We start from the raw sequence: 12,952 nt of genomic DNA, 5'->3' as shown, positions 1-12,952 counted from the left end.
GGGAAGGGAAGGACTGCACAAGCTATGAGCTTCCACATCCAGCACTTATAATTCCTGGGAAAGGAGATTAAAAGTAGAGCAACCAAGTTCAAGTTCCCTCACAAATGTTTGTAAACCACTTAAAAATCTTCTGGTGAAAAGTCCTGTAAAAGGGCCAATTATTACGTAATGATCATTGAGTTACTTTAACCAAGATGGCTTGACCTGTAATAGTGGTTGGCTAATTAATAAGAACTATTAGTAAGAACAGAAATAATTGTTTACTGTACTGATTATCATGACCAGTGGAACTGGATTCAGAAGGCTCACGTTCCATGGAGCAGAAACTGTTTTTTGTAATTCAAATCAATCCATTTCAATCCACACATTTCTGGTATAAGCATCATTCTTTAGAAATCATAGTGGCTACACATAATTTAATTTTAACAAGGCAATTCTATAGTGCCCAGGGTATTAAATTGTTAGGCCAAACTAGATACTAGGTTTGCGCCACAGCTCAGAGAGAGCCGAGAAGCTGGTCTACACTAGGAATTTACATTTACCTCTCTCAGGGGTGTGAAAAATCCACACCCTGGAAAGACATAGCTATAGCAGACTAACACCCTGGTGAAGAGAGTGGTAGGTCGACGGAATTCTGTGGGGGGCTTCAGCTGGCCTCTGGAAAGGTACTAGAGATGGAAATATTGTTAATTCCCACAACAGATGCAGAATAAGTAGCAGAAGTGTAAGCATCTTCACCCAACTCTGCTAGTGTGCCTCATTCCTAGTCTGGAAGGACCAGCTATAGGGGTGAAAAATGGTCCCTGTCCCTTCAATGCCCTTGTTGGGGTCCTAATGTGATGTAAACAAATACCCACTAAGAACTAAATTGAGACAACCAATTTATTTCATATAAGGCTACTCAGCCTCCAAAATAGTCATGGTTAGGGCCCTACCAAATTCACAGCCATAAAAAACGTGTCACAGACCAAAAAATCTGGTCTTTTGTGTGCTTTTACCCTATACTATACAGATTTCATGGAGGAGACCAGAGTTTCTTAATTTGGGGATCCTGACCCAAAAGGGAGATGCAGGAGGGTCACAGTATTGCCACCCTTACTTCAGAGCTGGGCAGCCAGAGAGTGACAGCTGTTGGCTGGGCACCCAGCTCTGAAGGCGGCGCTCCACCAGTAGTGCAGAAGTAAGGGTGGCAATACCATATGATGCCACTATTACTTCTGTGCTGCTACCCTCAGAGCTGGGCAGCTGGAGAGTAGCGGCTGCTGACTGAGAGCCCAGCTCTGCAGTCAGCAGTGCAGAAGTAAGGGTGGCAATACCATACCAGGCCATCCTTACGTCTGTGCTGCTGCTGGCCGTGGCTCTGCCTTTGGGCTCCTGGCCAGTAGCCACTGCTCTCCAGCTGCCCAGCTCTGAAGGCAGCGCCTCGGCCAGTAGCAGCGCAGAAGTAAGGATAGCTGTCTGTGCTGCAGTGTTGAAGGTTCATGTTTCAAACCCTGATGATCATGCATTATGGGGAGGTTGTTACAGTTATACATAAATGGTTTTTACTTTTGCATACAAAAGGAAATTACATATAAAAATCTGTGTTAAAAGATCTTCTCCTCCCCCTCAATAACCTTGTGACACCTCCCACCCAACTCCTTTTTGGATCAGGACCCCCTACAATTACACCACCATGAAATTTCAGATTTAAATAGATGAAATCATGAAATTTACAATTTTATGATATGCTGTTACCTGAAACTGACCAAAATGGACTATTAATTTGGTAGGGCCCCAGTCATGGCTCTCAGTCACCATGCTCCTGAGCTGAATTTTTGCTTATGTTCTAGAAGTGAAAGGCTCCATATGTTCTAAATTATATATTCTAACTGTTACAGGTTATCTATCTAGGTTGCAAAGTCAGACACTCAAAAGTTAGGAAATGCCAGATTTACAATTGTCTGTGCAACTTTAATTCATCCCCTCTCTGCATCCAACTTGTGCATTGAATGAAATAGGTATTCTGTGAAAAAAAAATAGTATGTGATAGTCTCTAACTGCATTATCAAAATACACGTGCAGAAGGGAAATGGATACTTCAGAATGCTTGAAAAATAATATTCTTTTAACACAGATTTTTGTATGTAATTTTCCTAGTTTTTTTGGTATGCAAAACTAAAAACCATTTATGTATAACTGTAACAACCTCCCCATAATGAATAATCATCAGAATTTGAAACATGAACCTTCAACACTACAGCACAGACATCTACCACTTAAACTACAGGACTAACCACATTAGCTGGCAGCAGGCTGTTATCCAAGATAGAGGACGGGAACTATGTGCTATGTCCAGAACGTAGCTGGCTCTCTCTCTCTCTCTCTCTCTCTCCCCCACACACCCTAGGAGGTGGGACCTTCTGTCCCACATGGAACTATCTCACAAGAGATAATGGGCTGCTGGGTCCATATAATATGGGAGCCCAGCTTGGATTTCTCTATCTTGGGAGTTTGAGGAACTCCTGCTCCATGTGGTACCTCTTCCTACACCCCTCTCCTCCTACCAAAAGCTGCTGTGGCAGCTTACAGGAGTTCAGCAGTATTGCCTACTAATATGATAGTGTTAGCCTGGTCAAGAGCATTCTGTGATTTTGGCAGGCTGCCAATTTCCCCCCCAAGGCACACAAGAAAGAAAAAGGAATTAGTGTTTAACACCTTACAAATCAGGTCTTTTCTACACACAAAAGTTGAACATTTGGGGCCTGCAGAAATACATAAAAAAAAAAAAAGACATAACCTTCCTCCTAAGCATTCTTTTGGCTGGCAAATGGAAGTGCCAGCTTTCTGAAGGTTAATGCTTCACTGAAAGACTTAATTAAATTTGTCTTTCATGTGAAGATGTTACATATTCTTGCAGCAATATATATTTTATTTGCTTTGAAGTTCTTCCAGTAAAAAGTCAGTTGAACATTTTTCCAGCACACAAACTTTTAAGCATTTCTATACTGTGTGATTAATTTATTTGAGCTTTATGGCAGCAGCTACATTTTGTGCAGAATTCAGACTTTCCAAAGTGAATGGCAAAAAATCAGGGGCCAATATTTGTTCAGAACTAAATTTGACAGTTGGGATCAGCCAGAAGTTGGCAGTGCTAGGGAGATCAACTCAGGCACTAATGCCGCTCGAAGCAATATTCACTCCTCTCCCACACCTTCTACAGTCCTCAGCTGCGATGGGTAAGGGCAATAATTTTTGAACAATGGCACAATGAGGAAAGAATTTAACATTTTTTTCTTAACACTCTGTTTTACATTAGGACACTACAAAACAACTTGACTTCGTGATAGTGAAAGAGCTTGCACTACTGGTTAGCTTTGTGTTAAGAGATTTTCATTCCTTTTCTAGTTCATGCAATACAAGTGGTCATTATCTTAAAATCAGAGCCACTGCACACCAAATAAGTCAAAAACAAAAAATTTGGCAGCATTAAACATTATTCATTGAGCAATTCTTTATGCAAGTGTCAGACTAGAAGCTCTCCAGCCTGTGTTTATTCCTTCCATTGCTGGGAAAACAAAAGTCTCAATTTGGAGTTTGAATTTAGAATGTAATATAGTACTTGGAAGACCTAAACTGTTTGGCATTTTCTTTACTTCAGTCCTCATTGAATAAAGATTTCCTTAATCAGGATTTCCATGTTAACAGTTCTATAGGTTTTAATAAAGTTACTTTTCTGCACGAAATTTGAATCTGACAATCTTCTCCAACAAGCTGGGGAGGTAATCAGAGAATTACAGGTGCTGTGGAACCAATTATACTGAAGTCATTCCCGCTCAGAAAAAACTCACTATTATCTAAATTGCACACCTCAAAATATTCATTTTATTACACAATAAAACGTTTCACTATCTTTAGAGATCTTTATATAAAAATGATCTTCCAAATTCATGTTTGTTTGAATCTACCTCAAAAGTATGAAAACTGTATCTTTCTAAATCTTTCCCTTATGTTTTTGATAAGGGACTCAGATTTCTCAGTAAGCACTCCCATAAATTGTTGGCCCTCTTCAAGAATTTCATTATTTTGAAAATTACTTTCAGAGATCTTGTGTATAAGAAACAGACCATGCTTTGGAGATGACAGACTGGGGATAAGATGAACAGTAGCCTAAACCTTTTTGCTATTTGACACTTGATATATTTTTCCTTCTAAAAACGAGGTAACTGGTGCCATTTTCTGTTTAAGAAAGCATAGCTAGAAATACGAAAACTTTAGTTATGTAAACAATAGTCTAGCTGAGCTAATTCAAAAGTGAATATTAAAAGCCTACATGCATAGGTTCACTTTTTATAAGTAGGTTACATTTTCATTATGTATAGTTCAAAGTAAACAGAACAAAATGTCAAATATATGCTAAGTAACAAATTATGAAGAAAAAATTAATTTGTTCATCTATATTTTCAACAGTTAAAAATAGAAGTGGAGTTGGTACTATTCTGTTTGCTCCAAATCTAGTACTTAAGGTTTTTTGGAGGGTATCAGACCCAAGAATACAACAATAAAATATAATCCTTAATATCATTACATGGTTTCTATTTAACCAATGTTGCTGTAATAAAAGGAACTGAATCCCTGAGTCCACTACCACTGCGTCCAGATTTAGTGTCTACCTTTTAAATGGACGTTTCAAATTAGAGGGTTCAGACTGAGGCTCAAGAGTTGCAAGTTGCAAGTGGATCTTTAATATGTGTTGCAAAGAGCTGCAGGAGACACATTAAAACATGGTGTGATTTAATTATTAACCATTCTAAGTTATTAACCAATTAGGATGATTTTACGGTTATTAACCAATTGTAGTTGATAAAATAATACTTACTCATTTTGCTGTAAGTATGTGTGTGTATTACATATATATAGATATAGATATATAAATTATATAATAAATTCACACTACTGTGGCTCATTTGGGTAATGTTGATTGCTAATTTGGCTCCTGAACCACTGAGGTCTGAGTAATACTGCTCTATAAATATGTTTTAAGTTTAGTAAAATAACCTTTATATGTCTATAATTAATAGCATTTTATTTGAGTGCCCCCCCCCCCCCGAGTACTGCTTTACCGTGTTATAGACGAATTCGTGTTATATCGAGGTAGTGGTGTATTCAGTCCAGGAACAGGGGTTGCTGGTTCAAAATAAACAGGACTACTGACACGCTTAATGTTAAACATAGGCCAAATCACAACATGCCAATCCTACAAGCAGGTATGCTAGAGCTGACTCCTCTTTCTATGTTAAGTTCTATATACTTCAGAAGGGTCACAGCTGATCTGGGGAGAGGGGTGATCAATAAGGCAACCACGGTATAAACCATATTATATAGAGTTAATATAAGTCTATACTTCTCATCCTTCTTTCAGAAAGGCAATACTGAGGTCCTCTTTGTGATTGCTGAAAACCCAAAGGCATAAGTTTAAGGGTGGGTTCCTCCATGTTCTGGCCCAATCCTAGCACAGGAATCTCTACTTCCATTGCAGTTTTGGCTAGAAAAGGTACTCATTTCCTGTCCTAAGCTGTAGTGTAATACTGCTGTGTTGTTTCACACTTGCTGACTTCTAGTGGTGGATGAAGTATCCCTGTATATGGTTTATATAAGTTTAAGGCCTTAACTTTGCAAGTACATGTGCCAATATGGAAAGAACTCTTCGTCAAATACCTTTAACTACAAAGGTATCAGAATCAATGGAACTCTGCCAAGTGTAGGGGGTCTGCATTTCTGTATCTATTTGGAGGATGATTCCATACACTTTTTCCTGAAACCTGATGCATTTTTCTACATGTTACTTATGTATTGTTTATGGGGTTGATTCCACTGCAAAAGTGTTTATGAACAAATTTACAGGTGTCTTATTTTCTGGAAATATATATTTCTTCCAGTAAACTAGTGGCATTCACTGCAGAACTCCAATTCTAAACTTAAACAGAAATATTGCAGAGAAACAAAATCACTATAAAGTGTTGCTGAACTGCAAAAATAAGTTTTCACACTTCTGAGAATTATACTGTTCCAAAAAACTGATATATTGGTTAGCTGTATTTATTTGAAGAGCTGTATTTGACAATACAATACATGTTGTCACACTTAGAGGCACATAGTGTAGAAGTGTGGAATTGCAGTATTTTGTCTTTGTACCTTTCATGTATCACAAAAGGCTAAAAAAATATAGTACCACTTCATTTAAAAAAAATTAACTAATTTTTTCACCCATGACACAAACAACCAGCAAGCCCTTCCGTCCCACAATTTGGGATAGCATAATTCAACAAATTATACCAATGTAAAGATATTTTAAGCTATCCATACCAAATACAAGTTCAGGGCTGCAGTCTGGTCTTAATTATAAATAGCGTTATCCTGAAAATTATTGCAGTATTTAATAACGACCACTGATGTTTGCTTACCAACATACAGGCCTAATATAGCTATATCAAGGGAGAAAATATTATGCAGTATTTAGACATTTAGTGCTATAAAACTAACTTGTCAGATTTAAGACTATTTATTGCAACTTGATTCTGCCAATGTGCTGAGTATCTGTCAAATCACATTGACTTTAATGTAAGCTGAGGACACTCCAACCCTTGCTAGTGGCTCAGGATCTCTTGCCAGATAAACTACAGCCTTTCAAGAATGTCCCCCCCCCCTTTTTTTTTTTTTTAGTGAAACAGTGCTAATTGTTACAGAAAATTTCAGTGATTACTTATAATTCCTCAAATAGATAAACATTCAATAGGAGTTGAGGGCATTCAAGACCTTGCATGATTGGTCTCTAAGGCCAAGATCCCTATAATCAGATTTCCAAAGTGGACCACTGCAACTCACTGCAAAGTTAATTCAAGTTATAACTCAAGGGCTGCCCCAACTTGAGTTTTAACAGTTAGTATTTAAAGAACAAAAACAAAAAACCTAAATTTGGGGCCATGCCTTGCCTGACAATATCCTTATAAAAACTGAGTATTATTTATATGTAAAAATTACACTATTACTCTTGACACACACACACACCGCATCCCAAACGCCACCTTAATTGTGTTTCAGATTCTGAAGATTCCCCTCCCGGCTAAACTTTTTTTCCAAACTATAAACTCCAGGAAATATTGGATTACCATTTGATCACCTCAATTCTGAACACCTTTAATAAATATGGATAAATAAATACAATTGGGAAATAACTAAGTTAACTTTTTCTAACCATCATTATCTTCAAAAAGGCCCAAGTCCTGCTTCTAATTAGATCTTCTACTTCCAAGAGGTATTGTATTGTATATACCTGTTTTTAAAAACATCTACTTGAGAATACCAGATTACGAGATTGTAATGCAAGCCATTTATCTATTGCCAAAAGGATTCCTGGGGAAGCTATGGACTTAATTCTGCAAACCTTACTCATGCAAGTAAGGGTTTGCAGCATCAGGCCCAAATTATCCGAACACTGATTCATTAGAAAACAGTTAATTAAAGCCGGAACATCTTATTTATAGCATATAAATCAGCATTTAGTACAACTTTCTGGAGCTCACATGACAGGGATCTGAGGTAGTGCATTTAAAGAAATGTTAAAAGCATGGCACATACAGCTTCACACCTTGGCCTGCAGTTGCCATCATGTCTAAAGGGATACTGTCAATTCAGGGGTTTTTTGTTTTTTTTTAAGTTTCCATTTCTGATAGAACAGTATTAAATATTGCCAAATTCAGCCAAATGGCTGGACTCGTGACGAAGACAGATCCACATCTGGTATTCTTCCCATCCCTACTGCAATCTACTCCGTTTTACATCAGTAAGGTATGGCCCCTGGGTTCCTGACCAAGTTGTCAACATAGCCCTTCAGATGGACAAACCTTGGATAGCTGATTGAAAAGTATCAGTATTCTTTATAATGTGATACCTAACACGTTGCTTCCCATACTTTGCAGTACTGTTTGCAAGCACATAAAGCAGAAAAATGTGGCATTTTTGAGTTTTTTCCCCTTAATTTATTATCCTTTTTTGTACATTCACCAAAAGGCAAAGAAACTCATCTGCTTTAAAATACCTAATCAGCAGCTTTCAGGAACCAAATCAGAGAATTTTATATTAGTTTGTTGTGCTCTTGGAGATCCAGAGTGTAGTTTGTACAAACAATGTCAACCCCAACCTATAGTATACCCATCATCATCATTACCACAGCAAGTGCAAATATATATGGCTATCCAGTTGAACGTGTTGAACAAAACCGGACACCTTAAAAATATTGTTCTCAAAAAGTTAAATTGCATGCCATGGAACATCTGCTTGTAGTATTTGGAAAGGAAGTGCAGTGACTGTCATTTTAGTCTTATGCTATGAGGGAAGGGTGGAGTGAGCCATCGTCATCAATCCTCTTCAGAACTGGATTCCTCCTCTTGGTCAGAGAGCTCAGCAACAGGGAAACGCAGGATAGCTGCTACCCCTGTCAGCTGGCCAAGCTGCTCCCCAGACACATGGAGGCTGGAGAATATGCGCACTGTGCCCATGTTCTCCCGCACACTATCTACCAGCCGCACATATCGGCTGCGAGAAGCCACATCCTGGTGCCTGAAGAGCTCATCACTGATCAACAGGGTATCAATGGCCATGGCTTCATTGGCTTTTTCCACATGTTTGAGGCCATAAAAAGCCCGATCAGGCTCATGTTGCAGCATCTTGTAGAAGTCATCCAAGGCTTTGACCTCACCAGCTGCTTTCGTGTCAGAGAGACGGCTGGCTACAGCTGGGTCACAAAGAGCTTCCTTCAGCGCATATTTATGTCCGGAGGAGGAGTGGACCTACAATAATAAATGTTATAGATAGAAGAAAAAATGGATCATTTAGTCCATGCTGATTACTTAGTCTTATATGTTTCACTTGTGAACTGAAATTTTCCATGGTCAGTCTTTTTCTCAAGGTGAATTTTTTTCAGAAATATTGAACAAAATCCCTTCAGCTACCTTTGAATTTAGCAAGGATAGAAAAAAATGTTTCTATCATTCAAGATTTGTTTTAAACATGCTGGGATCTTGAGCACTGGCCTAGAGCAAAATACATCTGAAACTAGATGTTCAGAGTAATCCTCAATAGGAACTAGCGCTTTTACTACATTTGAAAAAAAAAAAAAAAAAAAAAAAAAAAAGAAAGATCGGTTGTTTTTCTCTCTAAAGTTACATCTCTGAAACGATATACCAACTGTTCAGAAAAGAAAAACCTGCTAAGTCTACAGATATATGCTTCAGATGAGGCATGCATTGCACATGCTGCAGATGTAGGAAGTGTGCACTTTTCAGTAGTGATTGGACCTTGCTCCTCATGCTGGTCATCACTGCAAATCAGGTAATACCTGATACATATCCATGTTAAAACACTGAGTTAAAACAAATGCCAGTTTCATACTTCTGAATCTATTTTTAATGCACTGGGACCTCCAAAGGCTTGGAAGCTTGATTTGGATTAAAGACCTGCTTAATCTAGGAAGCCAGAAGTAGTAAACTCAGGAAGCCAATAAGATCTGGATTTTCTTATTTTTTTCATTCGTCTTAAAAAATACGCAAGAAGTCAGATGAAAAATAATTAGTAAATGAAACCTTAAGGTCATGCAGACAACAAAAGCCAAGAGAAACAAATATTAAGGTTTTCAACAGCAATGTTAACTCAGTCCTGCCAGTTACAGGTATGTTTTCGTTCACTTTTTTCACAGCGGCATTAAATCTGTCATTAAACACTCATGATTAGGGCCCAAATTCACAGCCATGAAAAATGCATCACAGACTGAAATCTGGACTCCCACTGTGAATTCTGGTATTTTGTGTGCTTTTATCTTACACTATATAGATTTTACGTGGGAGACCAGCGTTTCTCAAATTGGGGGTCCTGGCGGAGTAGCAGGGGGAGTCGCAAGGTTATTGGGGGGGGGAGGGGCATGGTATTGCCACCCTTACTTCTGCACTACCTTCAGAGTTGGGTGGCTGGAGAGCGGCAGCTGGTGGCTGGGCACCCAGCTCTGAAGGCAGCGCAGAAATAAGGACGGCATACCAAAACCATACCATGCCACCATTACTTCTGTGCTGCTGCCTTCAGAGCTGGGCGGCCAGAGAGTGGCAGCTGCTGACTGAGGTCCCAGCTCTGCAGGCAGCAGTGCAGAAGAAAGGGTGGCAATACCATACCACTCAATTCTTACTTCTGCTCTGCTGCTGGCGGCAGCTCTGCCTTCAGAGCTGAGCTCCCTACCAGCAGCTGCTGCTCCCCAGGCGCCTAGCTCTGAAGGCAGTGCCACCACCACCAGGAGCACAGAAGTAAGAGTAGCAGTACCGCAACCCCCCCTACAATAACCTTATGACCCCCCCAGCCAAACTCCTTTTTGGGTCAGGACCCCTACAATTACAATGCTGTGAAATTTCAGATTTAAATAGCTGAAATAATAAAATTTATGATTTTTAAAATCCTATGACCGTGAATTTGGTAGGGTCTGACACAACACGACTGAGTTGACGTTCCTGCTGGAAATGTAATTTCCCAACTGTTGTTGTTTCTGCCATCTTAATGAGCCACTATCAAGTTTTTGTTGGGGTTTTTTTTTGGGGGGGGGGGGGAGGGAAGGGGGAAGTTGCATTTAATTATCTACTGCTTTATCTAGTCTAGATTTAAATATCCCAAACGAAAGGACACGTACATTCCTTACTAGCCCATCATTTAAGATCCCACCAAAAATACATTTCTCTTGATGTTCAGCTTAAGTTTTCTTTGTGTTAATGTCACTTTACTTATATCACCTTTTTGTCACACTGTATAACTCTTCACTCTTTTTGGATTTCCCGATTTAAGGGTTACTTATCTACTTTACCTGAAGGAATTTGGACCGGTTCTCTAGCAGCAGCTTGTTGTCAGTCTTGACTGCCTGCTGGAACATGTAGTCACAGAACTGTTCTCTTACGAATCCCGGACTGGCCACCAGAACACATTTCACAATCTCGAAGTTGATATGACGCTGGATTGCCTGCACCACCTGCTCATAGAATCTCTCCAGTGCTCGATCATGTTGACTGCAATTACCCTTTCGTTTTCTGGGAATGTTCACTTCAATCTTGGCCCGGGTCAGTGTCATGCTAGGGGTAACAAGACAGATATGAGCCAGACCCTCCTGCATGACCACTGCTGCCACGTCAGCACTCCAGCTTGGGTCGCAGGCTTGCTCAATGCGCTCCAGCACCACACTGTCCCACTGCTTCTTGGCTAGCGTGAACTGGCGATTGGGCTCCAGCTCAATGGTGTGGTAGGCTCCCATCTTGACGTACTCATTCTCCTGGATGTTGGTCCCCTTGACCCGCAGCTGGCAGGCCTGCGAGTCGAAATCGATGGTCTCCACGCAGAGGGTGAGGGTGGTGCGGATGCGGTTGCTGCCCACGCTGCCTGTGGCGGACTCGGTCTGCACCTTGCGGATGGTGGATGCCCGCAGGCTGTCGCCCACCTGCAGCAGATTGTAGGTGTGCCATATGTCCTCGGCATCCTCGGGGATCAGGGTCACCTGCCCCGCGTTATCCTTCTCGATGTCCTTCCTCAGCAGCTTCATCCTGCCGCTGCCCGGCCTGCCCCCTCTGATCTCACCGGGAAACGGGAGGGCACCGCGTCTCGCACTCCGGGCAGGCGCAGGCTCCTCAGCCCACGGCCTGGGGACCCTGCGTCCTCCCAGCGGGAAGGGGACGGGGCAGCAGCCTCTCGGAGGAGACACGTGGGACGGGGCCGGCCGGCTCCAGGCCCCGGCACGCCGGACCCCTCACGCTAACGGGCTGACCGCTCCGCTGAACCTCGCCGATCCGAGCGGCGCTTGACGACACTCCACAGTCGGTCAATCGGCGGCGGCGGCGACACCGGGCCACGCCTGCGCACTGGCTGGGGACAGGACGAGGCACAGTCGGGAGCAGCCCGGCGACAGCATCGTCCCCTCGCGTACGCGCCAGCTAGGAAGCGCCTTCACACTGCGCATGCGTACACTGCCGACCCGGAGCGGAGACGTTGAGACTACTTCCGGCGCAGTTACGTAAGCTTGCTCAGGGAGCCCGCGGCAAATCCTACTCACGCATGCGCATAGAAAAGACGGCGCCCCCACCGTCGCTTTTAGCGCATGCGCGGAATGTACCCGGGTCGGGAGGAGCGAGCTGGGGGCTAGGGCTGGGGTGGACGTTCGGGGTTGGCTTTGGCTGCTACCGAGGTTGGGGCGGCGGTCGCGGCTCAGATAGAAGCGGGATTAGGGTGGCGCACGCGGCCCTATCGCCCCTGTTCTGAGGGGGGTTGTGCTTGCCCGCCAGGCGGCTCCTGACCCAGCACGTCCCCCCCAGCCATGCTCCCAGCCCCGCGTGTGACCCAGCGCAGCCGCCGCCCTGTCATCTCCTGCCCCTGAGCGGTTGCTGGCTCAGTCAGTGCTGGCCGTGCGAGGGCTGCGGTACCTGGTGGAAGACAGCGAGGTGGAGGGAGCATCTCCTGCTGGAGCCTTTCTCGCCCTGCTAGAGAGCCGGGCCTGCATGGGTGCACGGCTTACTCTAGCTTTGTGCCAAAGGGAAGTGGAACAGAGCAACACCTTGGTCAGTCAGGCCTACAAGCGTAGAACATTTTTTTTTTTTTTTATTCTAGGACTGGAAGGGACCTCGAGAGATCATAGAGTCCAGTCCCCTGCCCGCGTGGCAGGACCAAATACTGTCTAGACCATCCCTGATAGACATTTATCTAACCTACTCTTAAATATCTCCAGAGCTGGAGATTCCACCTAGCCACTGGCTCTTCCATTTAATAGTGATTAGTAGCAATACCTACATTTTATACAGTGCTTACTATCAATAGCTCTCAAAGCACTTTACAGAGGAGGTTAGTATCATTTCACAGATGGGAAAACTGAGGTGCAGAGAAGTGATTTGCCCAAGGTTAC

The 12,952-nt window shown here is 42.3% G+C and overlaps 2 protein-coding genes across 2 annotated transcripts in view; both read right to left on the bottom strand.

Annotated features, from left to right (window-relative positions):
- Window positions 1–12,952, bottom strand: part of ITGA1 (integrin subunit alpha 1) — a 124,081-nt gene that overhangs the window by 101,414 nt on the left and 9,715 nt on the right. The gene's annotated exons all lie outside the window — the stretch shown is intronic.
- PELO (pelota mRNA surveillance and ribosome rescue factor) lies at window positions 6,227–12,052 on the bottom strand. Its single transcript, XM_034774421.1, has 2 exons — window positions 10,877–12,052; window positions 6,227–8,828 (listed from the first exon to the last, which is right to left on the bottom strand). Exons 1-2 carry the CDS (start codon window positions 11,600–11,602, stop codon window positions 8,397–8,399), a joined length of 1,158 nt encoding a protein of 385 aa, XP_034630312.1. The 5' UTR covers window positions 11,603–12,052; the 3' UTR covers window positions 6,227–8,396.

The sequence above is a fragment of the Trachemys scripta genome, chromosome 6, assembly GCF_013100865.1.
Source record: "Trachemys scripta elegans isolate TJP31775 chromosome 6, CAS_Tse_1.0, whole genome shotgun sequence".
NCBI classification, from domain to species: Eukaryota; Metazoa; Chordata; order Testudines; family Emydidae; genus Trachemys; species Trachemys scripta.
Note: the sequence above shows the minus strand (reverse complement) of the source record. Positions and strands in the feature narration are given on the sequence as shown.

Bases quoted from the DNA above. Each gene is read 5' to 3' on its own strand.
- PELO (XM_034774421.1), bottom strand. From the start codon at position 11,602: ATGAAGCTGCTGAGGAAGGACATCGAGAAGGATAACGCGGGGCAGGTG. The intron at 8,829-10,876 runs GTAAAGTAGATA...TTATTATTGTAG, and splicing joins ACCGGTCCAAATTCCTTCAG to GTCCACTCCTCCTCCGGACA.